We start from the raw sequence: 22,273 nt of genomic DNA on the forward strand, positions 1-22,273 counted from the left end.
AAGCTATATACCATGGGATCTCCACGCTATTGAGCTGGTACCTAGGTGTGTTTTTCTGACATCTGTAGTCAGGATTTTTATTTTTATAATTACCTACTGGAATTCCTACTTGCTACTTTACTCTGGAGATAATATCTGAAAATATCTTTGTGTCACTTATAAACTACAGAAAAAAAAAACCCTACATATCTTATTAATCAGGATTCTTAGTGTATGTCTAGCTGTACTTGTGTGTGTACACGCAAGTAGAGATCAGATGACAACTTTGGGTGTTGTTTCACAAGCGACTGTCATCTTGTTTTTGAGGTGGGGGTCTCTGACTGGCTTGGATACTCCAAGCAGACCAGGCTGGCTAGCCAGCAAACTCCAGGGATGCACCCGACTCTGTCTCCTTCAAGGCTGGGATTACAAGTAAAGGCCTTGAGGCCCAGCTTTTTAAAGCCAGAGTCGTGGGAATCACACTCAAGTCCTCAAGCCAGAAAGCAAGCATTTCGCCTTCTGAGCCACTCCCCTGTCTCACTGCTGTTCATTTGTCTGTCTTCTCAATACTTAAAGTACAAGTTAAAGCCTCTGTCATTGCTTTTCATTCACACAGGGATGCTGTCCCGAGAGAGAGGCCTGGTCTCTCTGAGAAGTGCCTGACTGGTTTCTACTCAGCTGCCAAGGGCTAGAAGCCTAGCCCACAGCATCCTGACCACGGGGAAACTCAGAACACACGGCTGCTGCACAACATAACTTACATGGTGAAAAAAACGTTTATGAATTGCAAGATGTGCAGGCCAGATAGAGGTGTGAGGGACGTCGTTGGAATAATGTGGGGGTGGGAGGTCAGCCTCACGGAAGCCTCTGCTCCCCAGTTAAGACCTTTACATGCCATGGAATAAAATCTGTAGGTGTGTGTGTGTGTGTGTGTGTTGTGAGTCTGTGGAACACAAAGCTCCTAAACTGTTGAGTGCTAGAGACAACGACAGTGAGACCAAATCATCCCTGTAATTACAATGTTAGTAAGTGAAAAAGCAAAAAAGATTCTTTACTTTGACCGGCACATTTGATTTACCTTACACTTAGTGGGGCCTTGCACAATGGGCGGGGGTGGGGGGCTCACATTTTGAGGGGCCTGTTAGCTGGGTAAAGTGAGTGCCAAGGACAATTTTGCATGCCTGTGGGAAGCTCTGACAAGAGGCACTGACAGTTTGCCTTGGCTCAGCCCTTGGAGAACACTTCACACCACCCTAGGGCACACGACGGCCACGCTTCAGGAGCGGCTAACATCTCCAGCCTTGGCAACAAGGCCGCCGAGGCAGCTTGGTACAGTGGTCACAGAGGCCGGGCTGCTTACTGCTCAGCGGCTAGTTGGCTTCTCCGAGGGGGACTAGTGTAAGAGGAGGGTGATGGGAACAGTAGCTTCTTGGAGGGAAAGCAGAAAGCAAGCGAATAGATAATGTGAGGGAGCGTTATGGTGGCGGGCATGCTGGCCTTGGTGGTGGGTGCATTGGCTATGGTGGTGGGTGCATTGGCCATGGTGGTGGGTACATTGGCCATGGTGGTGGGTGCATTGGCTATGGTGGTGGGTGCATTGGTTATGGTGGTGGGTGCATTGGCCATGGTGGTGGGTACATTGGCTATGGTGGTGGGTGCACTGGCTATGGTGGTGGGTACACTGGCCATGGTGGTGGGTGCATTGGTTATGGTGGTGGATGCATTGGCTATGGTGGTGGGTGCATTGGCTATGGTGGTGGGTGTACTGGCTATGGTGGTGGGTGCATTGGTTACGGTGGTGGGTACACTGGCCATGGTGGTGGGTACACTGGCCATGGTGGTGGGTACACTGGCCATGGTGGTGGGTACACTGGCCATGGTGGTGGGTACACTGGCCATGGTGGTGGGTACACTGGCCATGGTGGTGGGTACACTGGCCATGGTGGTGGGCATGATGAACTGCTGGCCCTGGCCACTTTGCCATTCTTCCTCCCCTGGGATGAGGGGGCAGCCTTAGGGAAGATTCATCCTGACTACACTTCCTCCTTCCTCCTCTCTCTGTCGACTGGAAGGCACAGGGGGGCATCCTCTTTCCTTGCTCACTACACCCTGAGCTGAGCATTGCCCACGGGACACAGCCAGCACGGGTAGGAAGGGGGGACCTCTTACCCTTACCCATTCTGGCCCGACTCCGGGCTCCTCGCTGCGGTCAGTCCCCGCTCAGACTCATCCTTTGAGTTCATGTTCAGTGAGATGAATAAATCCAAATTTTCGATGCAAAGAAAACTGGTGGTGTTTCCTCCCACAAGAAGGAGGGAAAAGTGCAGAGCCGAGTATGAAATACTCCGAGTAGTTGACTGCACAGACTTTTCTTAAGATAATCTCTAGAACTTTCTGTGAGATAGCATGCCCGGATTTCCTACCGCACACTGTGTGACATCAGCACATTCGAACTCTGGTACTCTTCTTAATGTGCAAGCTATTTTTTTTTCAGGGCTAATCTCTCTAGGGCAAGGGTATTTTTAAAATCTTTCTAACTGAAAAAAAAATTATTACTGTGTAATGCCTCCGCTTAGTTACTGTTCACTGTTTCATTGGCAAGACTTCTGATGGTGTCTAATACTTGGTCACAGAGACGTGTTATAAAATGTCGATTTTATGCTTATGTAGATTATGCTTTCAAGGTCTGGGGTGGGGAGGGCCTCCTTAAATGGAGATGTCAACTCCAGCCAATTTTGGAACAGTTCACCATTAAGATGCATGTTTTCAAAGCCCCATGCCTCTGTTGGAAATTTAAAAAAAAAACATGGAATTACTGATTATGATTAATTTTAGTGCTTAGCCATGTGAAGCCAAATGAGCGTCCTTAGAACAAAGCTATTGATCAGGCTTTGTTAGGGATTGAGAAGATAAACTAATCAGGTACTGCGGGCCTTCTGCAATGGTGAAGAATGAAGAGCAGGATTAGTTTTATCATTGTTATTATTATTTTGGTCATGGGTTTCTAGGTTTTAACTTAGCAACACCTGATATATCTATGTATCATGTTTTTTTCCCTCCCTAGTAAATAGCTGAGAAGAGCTGTCTAAATATGTCCTGAGCAGGAGTTTGATCAGAATGAAGACAGAGTAGGGGAGACGTAGATGCGGGAAGGGCAACATTTAGAGTCCCTTTCTGTGTGGTCCCATCTCAAAGATGAGGAACACCCAGAGAGGTCACAGAGCTTGACCCAAGTCCATAGCGTCCTAATTCCCACCCTCATGAGTCTGTCCTTAAAGCTCCATTTCCCCTAGAGACTCCCTCAGACACCACTTGCTGCTGAGAGAACTAACCAAGGGGCTGACAGGTCATCGCAAGCTGGTTTGTGGCAGCTGTGACTTCCACGTCCTCAGTTCTTCCCAGGGAATTCACTTATCTTTCTTATTTTCTCTGGCAAGGGGCAAAAAGGTTCCTCACTGACCCTTTCAGGCTTTTCCTGAAGGCAGGGGAAATCACGCCTCCTTCTCAACTCCAGTTTCCCAGGAAGAGAAGTCCTGGGTTGGGTTGCTAAATCCTAGCTGACACCCTCTCCCACAGACGTGCAATTGTTGCTGGTTCCAGGGTCAGAGTTTGGGTGACGAGAGACCATCCATCTTAGGAGCGACACTCTGACCTCTCCTGTCTGTGGGTCTTGTCTTTTCTATGCCAGGAACCTTCAGCTTGCAACCGATTTCAAGTAGCTTGCAGCATCAGCATTCCCTGTATTTCCCGTGATTCCTCCTAGAATCACCTTCCTCCCTAGCAAGGTGGAGGGGATCTTTCTAACCCAAAGCTGGTCTTTCCAGGTGAAAAGGAACATATAGAAGAATGTGTACACCTTCCTTTATGTACAAAGGGATGGGGTTTTTTTAATGCATTCATTCATTTATCTGGCTTTCATTCTTATTCTGAAAACAGAAAGGAGAAACCTTCTACTATGTATTTTTTTTTTAAATTTCCCATGGATCCTCAACCCAGCCCATCCTATTATCATTGGAAGCTAGAACTGCTCCCCGTAGTATCTTTGCAGCAAGTCACTCCCAAGTTAGAGCAATCAACTCCTTTTTCTTACAAAAGAGAAGACTGAGGCTCCCAGAGCCAAAGAGACTTGCCCAAGGTCACAGGGCTAATTAGCGGCAAGACAAGGACTGAATCACCTAACCCCTGACCTAAGTTATACTACGCCTTCCTGCTTCCTCTCTGGGCTTCCTCACATCAAGGGCAGAGAGCAGTGTGGCTGCTGGGGAGAACAATCAAACTGTTTTCTAACACTATCCAACTTAAGTTGAATGACCCCAACATGACCCTCCTCAGTGACTTTTCTCCAGAAAGCAGGTTTCTTTAGTTAGAGCAAGTGAAAATCCAAGATACAGGAGGTCAGTCTTGTGTGTGTGTTTGTGTGTGTCTGTGTATCTGTTTCCACACAAGGTATATTTGATAGGATTGCAAGGAAGGAGTATGTTCTCTCATCTTTCCATCCCCATCGCTTTAAGGTTACTATTTAAAGTTTGAATTTAAGCCCAAGATAAGATCCCAGGAGCAGTAGCAATAGCTAGACCTTACCAGTCTGTCTCTCATTCTCTCTTGTCCTGTGCCAAGGTCCCTCCCTGCTTCTGGCTGATTCTGACTCACCTTCTGGTGGTAACCCCTCTGTCACTGGCCACAGACCTGTAACCTGTCTCCCTATATGCCCACACTCAAATAGCTGCTCCCCGAATACACAGACAGGTGCCGGGGCGGGGGCTATTCTGACCATCTGCTCCACCAAATACAGCAGGAGCATAGGAGAAGTGGCTGATCGAGGAACCCCAGTTTGTGGCAGGTGAGAAATCACACTTTGCAGCCTGCAAACACTTTGGGCAAGGTAAGCCGGAGGGAATCTCCCGGTGCCCGATTTTAATAGCATTGCAGCAGAAGACCCAGCAAACGCACCCACAAGGACCCTCCTGCACACAGGCTCCCCCTCTTTCCTCTCCGCACAACGCATACACACACACTCTCTCTCTCACACATACAAGGCAGCAATCGCAAAATGAACTCACAGGATCTCCAAATCGCGCAGCGCTCGGAAGGCTCCATCTTCAATGCAGCTGATGTGGTTATTGTCCAGTTGCCTGTAGGAAAGCAAGGGAGAGCATGAAGGCTGAGCTGGGGCAGTGGCGAGGGGCTGGGTGGCTAGCCGGCACCCTGGTCACCAAGCGCCTGTCCCTCCACCCCTTGCAGGCTCTGCTTGTCCCTGCCAGGAGCTCCTGCAGAGCCAGCCTGTCTGCCACGCTGCTCCACTGCTCCGTCTCTTCTCTCTGACTGTCTGAGGGAACTACACAGGCGAGCGAGCGCACCAAAGGCTGTCAGGTCTCAGTAAATATTAATTGCGCATTTTTTTTTTTTTTAGGCAGAAGGGAGTAATTTCATTACATTAGGGCATCCAATCCATTACGAGCTCTTACTGTCATGTCACTGAAACAATTTCATTAAGCTAAAGGCCTGTAAATCATTGGAGGTCACTGCTCTGCCCTCCGCGACCTCCCAGAATGCTTTCTCCCCCCCCTCTCCCTCGGCTCCCTTTTACTGGAAGTTACAGTCTTTGCTTTGACACAGCGCTAAATCTCAAGGCTTTATCTGCCCAAGAGCGGAGAGGGTGCGTAGGGAATATACCAATTCCAAATTAGACTCAACTAATCTAATTTTATAGTCTTTTTATTATTCTAAGCACCAAATGTCTGTGGTGGTTTGATGTCTGCATGCATTGTTACGTGGCCCATCTGGTAGGTCATTCTATGGGAACATTTTCTGAAAAAATACAGATTCCCTCAAACCCGCACTAACCATCATCAACATTAAGGAAATTCATCGATAGAAGTGCTTGTGACGGAGGACTAAAAGGCATATCATTATTGCCTGAAAGATGCACCACTTACATTTAAATTGGGAAGAATTAAATGCACCTATTTTAGGATTCCTTTTTAATTTCCCTTTTCCCATCCTAAGTGTAGGAAAATAATGCGTTTCTCAAAGATTTCTGGACTAATATACATTCCAGTTAAGGACTGAGGGATTTTAGTCAAGAAGTAATATACAGACATCGTTTTTTTTTTCCCTGAGCCAAAAATTCATATTATTTGATAAGTAGCAAATTGGGGTATTTATCACAACTACACCCAAACTTAGACTATATATATATAATTCATTTCATTCCCCAAACGGCAATGGACAGACAAGAGTTGGTTGGGGCAGGCTGAAAGTGTGGCTGTACTTAACTCCCTCCATGGAGACTCACATGAAATGAAAAACTGACCCTTTTCAGGTGAGTCACTTCCTACGGCTGGTATTTTCATTTGTAATTTCCATTAATAAATCCCAAATCAGCTCTCCATAAAACAGAGTCCCAACTATCATTTGGTAACTCTCAGAGAGGGCTTTATTTTATTTTTTTTAACCAGAGGAAGATAGCGTTGAAACTAAAGCATTACTATCATTGCAAACATACGGATGTAGGGCTGTGAACATGGTAGCAGGTACTGTGCAGTATTATGAAACTGCGTCACCCAGATAGATAGTCACCATGGTTCAAGGCTTAAAATAAAGAAGGTCCAGAATTGAAAATAACCGAGACACAAGTCTCAGAAAGCAGAAGCACCCTTGATGTTGTTGATCAGCCCCATGTCACCTGTGTGCCAAGTCCTGGCTAGCGCTGCTATACTTGGACTTCCGGGGTTCTTCAGTCCCTCATCTTTCTGGAGCTGTTCTTTACACAATTTTGCTGATTTGTCTGGATCAGTACTGGGGCAGCCACTTTCTGGGCACTGGGTCTGTTAGGGCAGTCTAGCCTTGCTGCCCTGCTTCCAGATTTATCATCAGTTTAAAGGCCAATGAATCAACAACCACTGTTCCACATCAAGGCCACCAAATCTTACCAAGCAGAAACTCAGTGGGGCTGACTTTGGCCTCAAAACAAAAACAAAAACAAACAAAAAAACATTTTTCAACGAACATGCTGAATTTGGCAAAACAAAAAACAACAAACAAACAAACAAACAAAACCAAAAACACCACCAGCACCAAAAACCCTGCACCATTCACCCAAGTAGAAAATATCTAAATCATCAGACTAGAACGAGGAGTGGTGACTTGTGGTGAACCTGCCCATGTGTATGAATGTCAGAGAGGTCCTTGCAATTATAGTACACAGCAAGTGGATGGTTTTACAAAGTACTTTCCATTCCTCCAAAGAGGAAATTTAAAATGTACAGATTCTCCCCCCATGGGGGGGGAATGGATTCTTCAAGAGAAAAGAGAAAGTTATAGAGATAAGAAACAGGGGAGGAAGGATCCTACTGCAGAATGGTAGAAAGAGAATGAAAAGTTTGGGGGAAGGGCTAAAATTCTGCACTCTATGCAGCATCAGAGTCCTGAAGCCCGGGTCACAAAATGGTGTGGACAAGTAGACCCTGATCATTGAGGGCAAAAATCAGAGAGGCTGAATCCATTATTAATTGTGTGACGTTTATGTTATTTTCCATGGGAGGTACAAATTGACACCTATTTGTTTATTCATAAGAGGGAAAACGGAGATGTAATGTAAGCATCTCTGCGGGTGTGTTTCCTAGCTGACTTTAGCACATATGAAATGGATCAAAGATTAAAATATTTATGCTTAAGTGTGCCTGCCCAGAAGATGTTTATTATAATGGAGATGGTGTCCTTTCATTCCGACCACACATAAGCCGAACAGGAACTGTACCCCAACTGTCCGAGCCAGTCACAGGGTCAGGCTCAGGATGGACTGTTATTAACCTCGGAGATGCCTGAAATGGGGAGGGGGAGGGCCGGGTAAGTGGTAAATACACCGCTGACTCCACCTTCCACCGAGAACAGCTCTGTAGAGTGGAGGGAGCATCAGAGAATTTACACAAAGCCCAAGTAAAGGCTCACAGTCAGTCCTGTTGTCCCCAAACACTGGGTCCCCAACCGAGCAGGCGCCTCGTTTGTACAGACAGATGCCAGATGCCGTCTCTTTTACACTTATTTATTTATTCTAGGGAGCGGGTGTGGAGGTCAGAGGACAACTTGAGCAAGCCTGATCTCACCTTCAACTACATGGGCTTTGGGGGACTGCACTTGGGTCATCAGGCTTGGTGGCGAACATCTTTACCCTTGAACCATCCCACCATCTCTAAAATAATGACTCAGAGACACTAAAGTCCTAAAGTACGTAAGGGCAGCGGCGGTGGTGGCGGTGGTGATGGTGGTGGTGGTGGTGGTGAAAAAAAATGCAAGCCCAGCATTTCTTTGTCAGTGTTGGAAGAGAGGACTAATAAACACACAGAGAACCTTCTGGTAGCTGAAGCCAAAGCGTTTGATTTAGTAGTTTGTTTCTGAGCGTTCAGTATGCTGGAGGCTGCTGATGTATTTTCTGAGCTCTCTGGGCAAAAAGGTCTGTATCATGCTTTTGAAAAGATTCACGCAAAGACCCTCTTTAAAAAGGAACGAGAAAAGCTCGTAGTATGCCAAGCATACTATCACTTAGTGGGCATGGGTAAAAAGAACTTTCGAAATATGAGCAGAAAGCTCACTCAGCCTGTCTGGCTCTACCCTTGTTCTTCCTGGGCGGTGAGAAATGTATTTCTCTTGGCTGCTCAGTGGTGTCTTCTGGGGCTTAGCACAGTTCCAAGGAACAAAGTGCTAAGTCCTGAGCCCTGAGACCCTTGCTATGACAAGAGAGCATGCATGCGGCATGGGAGTATTACAACCCATAACAGAGCTTAGCACCTCCTCACACAGAGCGCAGGCACCCCGGTCCCCAGCAGGGATCCCCAGAATGGACTGGAGATAGCATGAGATTTCTGTGGTTTTCCTAGGAAGTTTAGGAAGGCAGTGGATGGAAGAAGAAAAACGCTTTTTTTTTTCTTTTTGGAGGTAACGTCCAATTGTTTCCTTATACAGAATACCTAATTTGATTTGCACTCTGTGGTCTCTGAATAAGCTAAGAAGCCCCCAAACATTTCATGATATTATATTAACCACTCTTATTTCCCCAGGAAGCTTCCATTTCAGCAAACAATAGGACTGCTAAGATGGTACCAGGGCCCATTTAGAAAGAAATTGTCAGATAAGAACTAAGCACAGACTACCTGGGAGCAATACTCTCACTACTGAGTTTTTATATTCTGAAAAAAAAATAAACAAATCAGGAAGGAAAGCCAGCATGAGTGAGGACTTAAAGTAATCTTTTCATATGGCAGACCAGAAGCTAGCACTTCCGTGAGAATTCCTAATCCTAAGAGTAATATTCTCAGAATTATCACAGTTCGTCTATTTTGCTTGCAGTTTCAATTTTCAAAATTGGAGCAGGAGAGAAACATTTATTTTTATTATATATATATATATATATATTTTGCAGTTCAGAAATTTTTACGAAGCATGTGTAAATCCTTAAAAGAGGTGCGAGTTAGAAAAAGCTGGTCTACAACATTAACACCACCCACAACCCACAGCAACAGCCACAAAAAGTAAGAAAGGAAGAAAAAGAAAATAGAGTAAGAAAACCCCAAGACTTCAATGTCGCACGTGAGTCCCCATGAGAAATACCTGGGAAATAAAAATCTCCAGAAACAGGCTTTGGTATTTGAAAGAAGAATAGAATTATCAACTAGAATTCCCTGTGCACATGCCAAGTGTGCACACCAGGGGCTCATACAGCTGTTGGGGGCGGGGGGGGGGGGTTGGCCCAGCATCTTGTCAAATGATTGGTGAAACTTAGCCTGAAGGCACTGTCACTCCAGGGCCCCCAAGAAGCAGCAGCAGCAGCAGCAGCAGCAGCAGTGTTCTGCTACGGATCTATAGCTAGCCGCTGTAGTCACCCTGTGTGAAGCGAAAGAAGCAGCGGAGGCTGGGTGTCCTCTGGACTTAAACTACTGTTTTCTGAACAAAACTACCTTCACAAAAATGTACAAAACCAGCAAAGGACATCTGTACAAAATTCACAAGGAAAGCCTTAGTAGGAAGCCAAACAAGACCATGGGCACGAGATCTAGCAGTTAACTAACCTAGAGTAGCCACAGAAGTTTAGACTGCATTAGGTCCCAAGATACAGAATGAAGTACAGGATAGCCTTTGAAAATTGCAAGATGGTTACCTTATCTGTGGTTTTGGCATGCCAACCATCTTTATTGTATAATTCTAAAAGTCCAAAGTAATTTGAATTTGTTTTTTTGCAATATATATTCATATATGCATTTCTTCCATATACTTTTTTTTCTAGACTGAAGAGAAAAAAATATTACAACTAACAACAATAACGACAAAAATTTTTTTTTGTGGGAATCTTATTTTCATAAGTCAAGACCAGGACCAGATGGGAAGATCCTTGACACCCTGTCTGTCTTCTCAGCATTACCTATTTGTTCCAGGAGAAAACAGGAAATCGAGTAGTACTTTTTTTTAAAAGATGCCTTTTAACATTATGAAGCTCCTTACTGAAGAACACATTGTAGAAACATTTGTCTGCGGCTCTTTCAAAAATTAATAGAGCTCAAGGTTATTTTAACTGGCAAAAGGGAAAAAATACATTCAAAAGAAACACACACACCTCATATAATTGAGTGCCGGTCACAGTTTGTAGGCAAATCAAACACTTGATCTTAGCCACAATCTGTTAATGAATTGTCACCCCTTCTTGTCATTAAGGAGCTACAGTAATTCCACATTAAAAACTGACACAAGCAAAAGGAGGTGAATCTATTATTCTGCACATTTAGTACACTTGTCCACCAGACCCAGGAATACATGCATATAGATATGTTTACCCACCCATGAATTATTTAAGTCTCTGCAAAGATCCCCGTCTGTAAACTGGCAACTCTATGCCTGCATCTCCTACATCCGTGTGTACAGGTGTAAGCACTCACTTGTGGACACGTGTAAATGAAAATGTATCCTACAAAATAGTTAAAATGATAACGGACCTCTGACATTTAATGTGAATATACTTGCAAAATTACTTAGAAAACTGAGTGTTATCATTCCAGTGACTTCAACCAACCAAACCTACTTTTTGAGGAAGGGACAGAATCGGGCTAATTAAGCTTTCTGATCACAATAGCCTGCTTGGGACATAGTTGGAAACGGAAGAGAAATCTATTCGAGCAAGCATCGTCAGGCATACTTTTGCACACCGCTAGCGCGGTACCTCTCGTTCAGTATATAACTATCATATATCTGTTCAGCATATGCAACTTCTCAGCAGGAAAATAACTGCGTTCACTTAGGTGATGCTTCTAGAAGTAAGCTCTACAATCATGCAAGTACTGCTGATGGACGAGCAGCAAAGAGGCACACCTGACCTTGAAGAATAAAAGGGGGGGGTCTCACACATCACTGGGAGATATCAATACCAGTTCTGTGTATGTAACCTTCCTATACAGGGGCGTTTGGCAAATAAAATTGAACTGAAAAATCCAAGTGGAGGATTCCTGCAAACCATTGAGGGTAAGCTAGGGGAAGGGACAGACGCCTGTTTCATTTGTGCGTGTCAAATTTGATTCTGAAACAAATTCTATCATTTCTAGGTAAATAAAGGAGCAACGGTAAAGTAGACCCATCTAAAACAGGCCACATTCAGAATGAGAGAGCTTCATTTGATGTCCTAGATACAGGGACCAAAAAAGCTTGGTTACCGTTGTTAAAATGTCTTAAGGCTCACATCTCACACCAGCTCCAGAACCTGTGGTCATCACATCAGGACCAAAGGCTGACCAAGTTGCTATGGCATCAGAGTTTGCCTGTGACTCTTTATAGCCTATCCTAGGAAAACTCATTAGTCCTAGGCAAACTGTGATGGTACTTTGGAGGCAGCCACGTGTTGGCTACCCATTCTGTTGGGTCCCGAGGCAGAGTCCATTGGAAGGGTATTAATTTTCAAAGCATTGTTTCCCCACTTGGTCTCTGAAGCTTCAGTTGGATTTGGATTCACAAGCTTGCTTTTGGTCACACTGACCCCAAAAGGCTTCTCACTATATGCTATGCAAAATGAACTTCTCTGTGCAGATACACTGGAGGTGAGGGTGGCAGGCACCTGAAACCATCTCACTCGTTCTGCTGGGCCCTCTCAACCTTATTGGGAATTCGAGTTTCTTTGTAAGACGCGTCTGCGTTTTACTCACTGCCCTTGCTGATGTCATGAATACTCAGAGGCTGGACAAATAAACGGCTGTCTCCATAGCGATTGGGGCACGTCTGTGGTTTCCCTAGTTACACACTTCTGAGAGATAACCATCTGTGGTTCGTCCTCAGCAAAGGCACAGGAGGAGGGAGGGGGAGGAGGGAAGAGGGAGGAGGGAGGCATGAGAAGAAGAAATGCACTTTTGTGAACTGGCGTGAAGTTACAGTTCTGTATTCCTGCTTACACTCTTTTCCTAAAGCAACCATCACAAACTCTAGTGAGGTAGTCAGACAATTTTTTTTTTCATCCTATGGGGGTTTCAGAAAATTTCATATTGGGCACAGTGAACAGATACAGTCCTGTGACTAAGCTAACTGGCTGGAGCTGGAGTGGAGGTATTTCTCCCCAGATGCTATGTGGGTGTCCACACAAGAGGCTGTGGTTTTTTTGTCCTCATGTTGGATGTAAACATCATCACTCAGGGTTGAAAACATGTGTCACCACAGCCTGAGATCTCTCTGTCTCTCTGACAGTACACTGAGTTTGCATTGTGTCCTGAGACCCTCAAAGACTGTTTCCCTTTTTATAAAATTACACAGATCTCTCATGCACCTATCTTTCAATTTATCTGCATTTCCCAATTTACTAGAGTTTCTACAATTTATCTACATTTCCCAATTACAAAAATCCTTTGTAAGTTCTCAATGTTTGACACCCATTTTTTTCCTTTTAACAGAAGGCCAGAGCTCATGTGATTTTAGCTGTGGAAACCAAGAGGCTGGCATTTGAGTCCTCAAATCTCTGTTTCTGAGTGATGGCTATGACGGTGTTCAGCCAAAAGGCCATTGTGAGACTTAAAGTAATGAAATGTGTATGTGTCCTATGTGCTGGAAATGTATTTTTGGCTTTGTTTAATTTTATTTGTTTTAAAACTAATGTTATTAAGTAAAGGCATCCATCTTTTTCTTGTGTAATCTCTAAGGTCTCTTTCTGCTCTCAAGTTATGTGTCCCGAGATTGATTTCTTATGAGTTCTTAAGGGGAAAAAATTCTGTTCATTTTACTTGGACTCCTCTGTGATCCCAGCATATTCGTTTATCCCTCCTTTCCCCATCTCAGCCCAAAGAATCCATTATTTGAGATATTCAATATATTCTTTCTGGACCAAGGCCAGCAGTTCAGACCATGGGCTCTTCAAACTTCCCCAGCCGTTAGGAGATTGAAATTTAAGAAGCCACTAAAAACTTACATCAAAGAAAATGCACATTTTTTCCCCTCACAAGAAATGATGACAAAGTAGTGACATATTTGGAATCCCATGGGAGAGATCTACTAAAGGAGAGTGCCTGCAAAGTTTAACCTCATTTGTTGATGGCTGTTTCTAATTAATTATCAATCAAGTAATGTGCTACGCACTAAAGCATTCAAACGGCACACCATCTATTGGTATGTATTTTTTTCTTTTTTATTTATGTACACATATATGTGTGGCCACTGGTCTGGATGTGCACCATATGCATGGCAGGTGCCTACTGGGGTTAGAAGATGATGTCAGAAGCCCTGGAATCAGAGTTACATGTGGTTGTAAGCCACCTGATGTGTAAGTCTAGCTAGTGTTCTCAGTATTAACATCAAGTACAATCAACCGCTAAGCCACTGTTCCAGGCCAAGCATAGAATTTCTCAGTCTTAGCATTCTTGAATTTGTACACAGTTACTCTCTTTAACTCACAGTATATACTGTCACAATAATGGCAAATAGCCTTTATGAACTTAGCCATCAAGTAGTGAACCAACATTACAACAGTCCCTGGTTACAGAAGAGCAATGTAAAGTGTTGAGTGGTAATGTCTTTCAACTTAGATTAGGTCCTAGGTGTGTCCATACTCCTGAAGATGAGAAGTGATGTCACTTCTAGCCTGGAAACAGTGTAAAATCCTCTGCCTGGTAACAGTGTAACATCCTCTGCCTGGTAACAGTGTACCATCCTCTGCTTGGAAACAGTGTAACATCTTCTGCCTGGTAACAGTGTACCATCCTCTGCCTGGTAACAACAGTGTACCATCCTCTGCTTGGAAACAGTGTAACATCTTCTTCCTGCTATTGCTTCCTCCCCAATGTGCTACCTGAGCATATCATAGCCTAACATCTTCTGTGCCTAACTCTTACTGGTCCTTGCCACCTCCTCTGAACATAGGCAGACAAGGACATCTTTAAGGCATACATCCTCTATAAAAACTTACACAACCTAAGCAAAATAAACCTTAGTCCCAGGATCCTTTATCTCTTCATTCAAATACTTGTGAGCATATAGGTAACCTGAGGTTACCAGAAAATATTATGCAGCAGCAGCAAGGAGCTCAACCCAACCTTCCTGATCCACGAGTCTTGGGCTTATCTACCATGCTGCTCCAAATCGCTCACAACATTCAAAGGTAAACTGGGGGAGGGGGCACTATAGTATGACTATATGGGCTTTTTATTACTGAAGGTTGAGAAGTGACTGATGGGGAAAGTCAGGGTCTGGTCTTGGCATTTGTCACTGGAAACTAGTTACTTTCATTGGCCTATAAGCACACAAAAGATGGTAGGAAAGGGAGGACCCCTCACATATCCTACTCATCTCCTTGTGTCTCTCACATAGATCTCTGGATATCAATTTAACTTTTAGATTTGCTGGGAGCCACTGTTTAACCTGCGATTGCTGAAGATAAGGCCAGGGTCCGCACCAGGAGGATATGATGCAACTCCAGGTGAGGCGGCCTGGGGCTCAACAGGCATTAACTTGTCAGCCAGCCTGGGAAGCTTAGCATTTTTTTTTTTTTTTTTTTTTTTTTTTTTTTAAGGTAGGAACAGGACACACTCAAAGAAATAGTTTGTCATGTTCTTCCCGGAACGCCCCCTCCCCCCCCCCCCCCCGCCCCCACTGAAGCAACTTGTAAATTGCAAAGATTCTGGTTAGTATTTTTCCAGGCATGCCCTCCCGGAGGGGTGTTGCACATTTGTCTTCCAAAGGTGCATAAGCCACAGGTACTGAAATTACCAAGCAGCATTCACTACATCATGTAGTAGAATACAGGGGGTCAGTGACCATTAGCAAGGCATCACTCAGAGGTATCTTTGCGACAGCCGAAGCCAATTAAAGCATGTCTTGTAAGCTCCGTGTAAGGGGATATCAGGGCCTCTGTAATTAACTGTGGGGAAAAAGTGTCATCAAAACTCAGCAATGTGGGCGGCGCTGATAACTCCATTCAATCCAGCTAATATGTGGAACTGAGACACTCTAGAAAGAGGCCTGCTTCGTTTTATTTCCTATGTCTTCTAAGGAATAAGGGATATTTAGTTCACTGGCGACAGCATCTGTCCTACCTGTACCATAGTGACAGTGGCTGGCACAAGTCAGGAGCTTGGTACGAATCTTAGGGGGGCACAGGAGATGCTACTTTATACCACTAAGATTGCTATCATCAAAGCCACGGGGAAATGACGGGTGCTCGGTGAGGATGTGAGATACTGGAGCCCTGCTACACTGCTGGTGGGGGAGCAAAATGGTGCAGTTGAGAAGCAAACAGTGTGATGATTTCCTTAAACAAAAAAAAAAAAGGAGAGAGAAAGAGAGAAGGAAAGGAAGAAATAAATAAATTAAGAAAGGAAGGAAGGAAGGAAAAAAAAAAGGAAAAAGGCTGCCACATGACCCAGAGAGTCTTTCAAGTCCAAAGGAGAGAAAATAGGTGTTCAATCAAAGACCCATGTACAACTGTTCATTCCAGCGTGACATCCAAAACCCAGAAACAACCCATGCCTCTGCCAACAGGAGGATGGATAAACACACTGTAGCATGCACACTGTGGAGTATTACTGAACCGTTTAAAACAGGGACAAGGCCATGGTTCACACCCCAGCATGGAGGAACCCGGAAAACATTCTGTCAGAGACAAGAAGCCAGGCATGAAAACGGTGCTGTTCAGTTCCACGAACATGAAATGCCTAGACTAGACAAACACAAAGGACCAGGAAGCAGACTGGCAACTACCAGAAGCTGGGGCAAGGAGATGGGAAATGAATGTAGACTGTTTCCTTTCAGGGGGATGAAAGTACTTTGGAATTAGAGAGGGGAGATGGCTGTGTATTATTTGTATATGCTGAGTTTTGCTCATTAAATTTGGGTTTTTTTTTTTTTTTGGTTGTTGTTTTGTTTTGTTTTTGTTTGTTTTGGGACAGGGTTTCTCTGTATCATCCTGGCTGTCCTCCAACTCACTCTGTAGACCAGGTTGGCCTCAAACTCGGAGATGCAGCTGTCTCTGCCTCCTAAGTGCTGGGCTAAATTTTTAACTGTTTATTTGTTTGTTTTGTGTGTATGTGCATGTGTGTCCTATGAGTGTCAGAGAACACCTTCCAAGAATCGGCTCTCTCCTTTCACTGTGTGGATTCTGGGAATGTGGCTCAGGTCATCCACCTTTGTGAAACTTTACCTCACTGGCCTGAGCTGTTGTCCCCACGTTGTCCCCCACGTTGTCCATTTAGAAGCTGATACCCCATGCCTTAGGCAGTGAGTTTTTCGTGTTCTTTTTCCTGTTTGTAATGTTGAATTCTATGTGTGTGTGGATTTTACCTTGAGAAGCTCACTCCATAGCAAGGAGGAGTGTTGTTACAATACCACACCACGAGGGACATTTCCCTGTGACAATACTGTATAGAGAAGTAGGAGAGGCCTGTGTGTGTGTGTGTGTGTGTCTGTACACGTGTGTCTGTGTGTATATCTGTGTGTCTGTGTGTGTCTGTGTGTCTGTACATGTGTGTCTGTGTATGTATATGTGTCTGTATGTTTGTGTGTATGTCTGTGTGTCTGTATATGTGTATGTATCTGTGTATCTGTGTGTGTGTACATGTGTGTGTGCACACACGCACAGTGCCAGCACTTTCATTTTTATCTAAAGTGATAGCTTTTAGTAGAAACAACCAAACCCAACCAAACCAAACCAAACCAACCACAAACAAACCAACAAGCAGGCAGTCAGCTGAAGAATCAGATGGCAACAATCTTTTGCTGTGCTGGGTTGTGGCCTTACTTCTCTGGGCTGAAATGTTCCTGGAGACAGATGACTTCTGGGGCCCCGAAGAAGTGACATTCCAGGACCCTGAATTCAAGACCCCGTGTGCATGTCCCACTCAAGTCCCTGTGTGCATGTGAGGGTGTTTTCTTACTCTGCAGCTGGGTCCTCTGTGATGAGCTAGATCTTATTTTTAATTCGGTGTGTGGAGAACGAAAGTGTGAGCTTCCTCCTGTTTGGAACAGCTAAGCTGAGGGTGCTCCAACGCCTTGGAGGTCTGAACAGTAGGTTGGGAGAGAACCGGAGTATAAATGAATGTGGTATTAACATTTTCCAAACTACTCCCTGGAAAAGTACACAGCTCAGAAGCCCCCTCCCCCCAGCACCTGCTGGGAAGGAACAGAACAAATAGGAGACCAGCTTTCATATTTCTGCATGCTTACGGGGGCTCTGAACCAGTAGTTAGACTACTAGTCTCTTCTCTTCTCGCACAGCCTCCCTGCCCAGCTCCTTCACGTCTCTAGAGCAGTGTTTCTTCTTCCCACGATTCATATGGAAGGCTTCAGAAGAGCACCCAGGGTTTGAACGCCATGTATACGTCAGCACGTTTTAGAAAACTGAGGCGGGACACCCACCCATTAGAATACTTGGAAAAGATTGTAGAATGAGGAGCCACTCCTGGTGTCGCCCTCCACTGAGGAGATGCAGCAGAGGACAAAAGTCCTCAAATGACCTTCCTTGCCTACGTCCTCATGAGATGGGATGTGAGGGTGCCTCACACCCAGAGAGGAGTGTAGACTCACACTGCTCTTTCTGCAAAGCTGACTCCACATTCGCACCCTAGCAGGAGGTGAGCCACCCTACTTGTCTTGGTTGGGAAAGAGTAGGTCCTTCCAAGCAGAAACTAGGAAAGAAAATCCTTACTTCTGCATCAAAAATGTGAAATTCGGTAATATAGCACCCTAGCCTTGGTCTATAGGTCCCATTCCTCAAGGGGCCTCCTTTACTTACTGGGGTCTCAGAAGCTTCTTGAGTGTCCCTAACTGTCCCTGGCACCCAAAAGCTCATAGATGATGGCTTCAAACAGACATGCTGTGTCGTCTTACACTTCTTCTAGTGTCCCCAACTCTATTTCCTTCTGGTTTAAGTTCCTTGCTGGGGCTTCCATTCCCACCCTGGCTAACTCGCTTACTTCCCTGGGCACTTGTATACTGAGATGAGTCTCAGTTTGGCCGCTGCCCATCCATGTCCCCAACTGCACTGGCTTCTAGACCTCTGGCTGGGCCAAGAGCAAGGAATGACCGGTGAAGTGTTTTAGGAGATGGCTGAGACTGTGGGTCTTCTCTAAACACTTCTCTAAAGTGGAGGCTTCCGGTGTCTCCACTGACAACACCATCTCCAGGGCTTCCGAACGGGCAAGTGTGAATGCATCCGGTCAGAGGAAAGGGTTGGATAATCAGAGCTAACATTTCCTTTGCCTGTGATAGATAGCCACTTTGGAAATGTCTCCTGTCCTGCTTTTTTCCCTTGGGTCAGCATTGTGGTGGAGGCAGGGGCTGGGGGATGGGATCTGTGTCTGTCAAGATGTTCTATACTAACCCCTCCAAAAAGAGAGCAGCCCAGAATTGTCTCTGTACAAAGGGCTTGCATTAACTGTAATGAAGCAAATGACAAAATCAATAAAGTGGGAATTGCACGGCTGTCATAAAGATGATGTAAATCCAGGGTTCACGATGGTTATGAAGCTATTTAGAATTGTAATTAAAACCAGCACCATTTTTTTCAAGATAAAAGCCCCTTTGACAACCATAAATGCAAGCTACAGGAAATTTTCAACAAATATATTCAAAATTAATGTATGGTACCAAGATGGCATAAATTAACTGAGGATAATCCATAAGCCCGGGCTTTGGAATGTAAGAGCGCCGGGTAAAGAGATTTCGATTTCGCGTTTGGTTTTCAAGCAATGGGGTTTTCAATTTTAATCAAGTTAGAGCTTGACAGAGCACTTAGGGACCCGAGTGAATGGCAGATTTCTCACAGTCACTTTTCAGGCAGCCTGAAGGCGCTGTCTCTGTGTTTGCCCAACCCGAGATCTGATGACTCTGGTCGTCTCACCCGGCTCACACTCCAAACAGAATCAGAGAGTGCGTAGGAGAAGATGACATTTTCCTGTGTGAAGGGGGCTTGGGGGCATGAGAGAGATGGGGAAGATGAAATGGAGAAGGGGCTTCCATGCTGTCTTTCCTTAAGGACTCACTGTCCTTGGGCTTCTTTCCTGAGCCCGGCTTTCACCTACGATGGGAGATTTCTTAGGAAATACCTTTCTACCTACTTGTCCCTTCTGCCTATCTACCCACTTAGCTATCTGTCTGTAAGTCATGGCAGTGCTTCTGTCTGGATGAGTTGCTCTCAAACGGCCATCTGCGGGTTTAGTCTTGATCTCCAGGGTGACACTGTTGGGAGATTGGTTTAGTTGGTGGAGTCTAGCAGGTGGCTATCGGGCACTTGAGGGGCCTGATCTCTCCCAATAGCTTCATCCCTTGCTGGCTGAGGAGGAAAGCGGTTTGCTTTGATATGTCCCCATGGTGGGAAATATTTAAAAAGCACAGCGAGGTCCCATGTTACACCCAGCCACCCTCAGCTCCAGCGGTCTCACCGGCCAGTTAAGACCCTGACTCAGAGCTCCAAAATCTCTCCACCCAGATCACTAAGTTCCCACTGGCAGGTCACTACCACAGCAGCCCCGTGCTTCTAAACCCCCACGGCCTCTGGCAAACCCTCACTTTTCTCTTGAGCCACCGCGTGAAGGAAAAAGCCATACAAACTTATTTCAGAAACAATGGTAACTCAACTGCTGGGCACAACTAGCATCCTAATCTTGTAAGCCGTATTAAATCTAAATCCTCCAGTGACGAATCCACCAGGATTCACCATATAAGCTAGAAGACACTAGTAGCTACATCTTACCCTCTCCATATCCATTGTCCACCGTGTCCCAACCACAATGGGTTATCTTCACTAGAGGCCCAAAGAAAATGGGATTACTCCATTTTGGACAGGAACTTCTGGAACCATCCATAAGAATAAACACTTTCTTCTTATGAGTTAAGTACCTTGGGTATTTTGTCAGACTGATGGCGAGCTAACTAGGAAAATAACTCACCTTCCCTTAATATGAGCATCTATGTTGTTAAAGAAGACCCCAGCCCAATGGGTGATGGTGGCGATAGGCTCACAGTATAACGGTGTCAGATATAACCAGAGAGTTTTGGTTCCAAGTCCAGTATTTCTACAGGAAGACGGAAAGTGGGGCTCAGAGGAAAGGAGAAACTACTTAAAAAATCTTAAGATGGCATTCAACAGGGAGGTCAGGCCTGGGCTGTTAATCTCTAACCATACTGTCTGGGGAAGAAAAGGTGTGAAAAAACCCCTAAGGTTGTACATGATGATAACCTAGACATGAAATAGAATAGGGCATGCTTAGCCTTTTCTATTTAATTTGGGCTTCTACATGGTAAGATGCAGGGGCTCGGAGGGTAGGACTGGGGACTCCTAGGGACTTTTTAAGATGATAATACAGTCTTTATTTTCTGTGTTTTGTGATGGCCTGATGTTGTACAAAGTGGGGAATACTCCTTGTAGAGCTATTAATTCTTAGGGGCAGTGGACAGCTGAGGGTGATCCCCCCAACCCCTGTTCATACACAGACCCTGGACTCTCAATGCCTCCTTCCAGACAATTCTCACAGAGTAAGCCAGTCCTTTGTCCAAATCAGCCCCGGGTGGGCCAGGTATCATATTCCCAGACCCACACCTTTGTCCCCACTGGAATTATCCAAACCACCCAGTCCTGGGCTGTTTCCCTGACTGGCCTAGCTTTTCAGTGGAGACCTCAATAAAAGCTGTGACCCACCCCCCTTGCTTTTCTCCTGGCCTCTCCCGGAGCATCCCACCTCATCCCTGCACGGTATGCGAGGCTCTTGGTTTCTATGGAGGCTGTCAGTAATAAGGAACATTCCTTTCAGTGGCTCTGGCCTCTCTGGGTCATTGTTCCATAGCCTTTATGAGTTAGCACCAGGAAACAAAGGAGGCCTCGGTTTGGCACAGTGCTTGCTGACCGTCCGAACAGTCCTGGGCAAATTTAATGTCTAAGTTGTAAAAGGAGAAATTTGGACCATGTGGTTCATTTCTTAAAACCCTTTCTAGCTTGTTAAGTCTGCGAGTCAGTAGAGGGAGGTGAATTCTAAGCCCCGCAATGCAATAGGCAGAAGGACTGGCTTGCAGTAAAGCATCTGTGCGCTTGCCAAGCCACTTACCATAAAAGCACTTCCCATGCCCGCTTCAGCGGTAAAACGGCAAGGGAAGAAAATCATTTTTGGAAATCTAATTGCATTAAGGAACTAATTCCAGAAAAGGGTCTTGGATTGGAAGTTCACCAAGAAGATCCATCTTCCGCATGACAACTAGAAAAATATACACGTCTATCCTGTAGTAATGCTTCTTAATACAGGTCCACCCCGTGTGTGTGTGTGTGTGTGTGTGTGTGTGTGTGTGTGTGTGTGTGTGTGTGTGTGTTGTGTGATACTGTGGATCAAAGCTGATGCCTTGCATGCACTAGGTGGGTGCTCTACCACTGAGTCATGCCTCTACCCTTGTTTCTTCTCACATAAAGCTGGGGATTGCCATCTTCGGCTGCTCTACGAAGGGCCATTCAAATTGATAGAAGCCTATGAATACTGTGAAGCAACTTCCCAAGAACCCAAACAGAAGTTCACTGGCAGTCACCATTTAAGATGCCCTAGGCTATAGAAAGTCTGTCAGCTTCTGATGGAATTCATCCAAGCCACAGGGTGAGTTAGCCTCTTAATATTCAAAGCAAGAACCCAGGACCAGGAATGTTGGTGTCTCAGCGAGCAGGGCAGCGGTAAGCCCTCCTGCCCACAAGCGGCTAGGAAACGGCAGCAAGATGAGAGACAGGGCTCTAAGAGATCCCAACCCTACTCCCTCCCTACCAAGTGAGGCTGCAGTGGCGAATTTGGGTTCCATGTTCTTTTTCATGTGGCTG

At 45.2% G+C, this 22,273-nt stretch overlaps 1 protein-coding gene across 1 annotated transcript in view; it reads right to left on the bottom strand.

Moving 5' to 3' along the window:
- The window catches only part of Slit3 (slit guidance ligand 3), a 595,031-nt gene that overhangs the window by 163,068 nt on the left and 409,690 nt on the right, over window positions 1-22,273 (bottom strand). The window contains exon 6 of the mRNA XM_052194961.1: window positions 5,040-5,111. Within this exon, the coding sequence (XP_052050921.1) occupies window positions 5,040-5,111 (72 nt within the window). The remainder of the gene's footprint in view (window positions 1-5,039; window positions 5,112-22,273) is intronic.

Source organism: Apodemus sylvaticus, chromosome 10 (genome assembly GCF_947179515.1).
Source record: "Apodemus sylvaticus chromosome 10, mApoSyl1.1, whole genome shotgun sequence".
In the NCBI taxonomy this organism is placed as follows: domain Eukaryota; kingdom Metazoa; phylum Chordata; class Mammalia; order Rodentia; family Muridae; genus Apodemus; species Apodemus sylvaticus.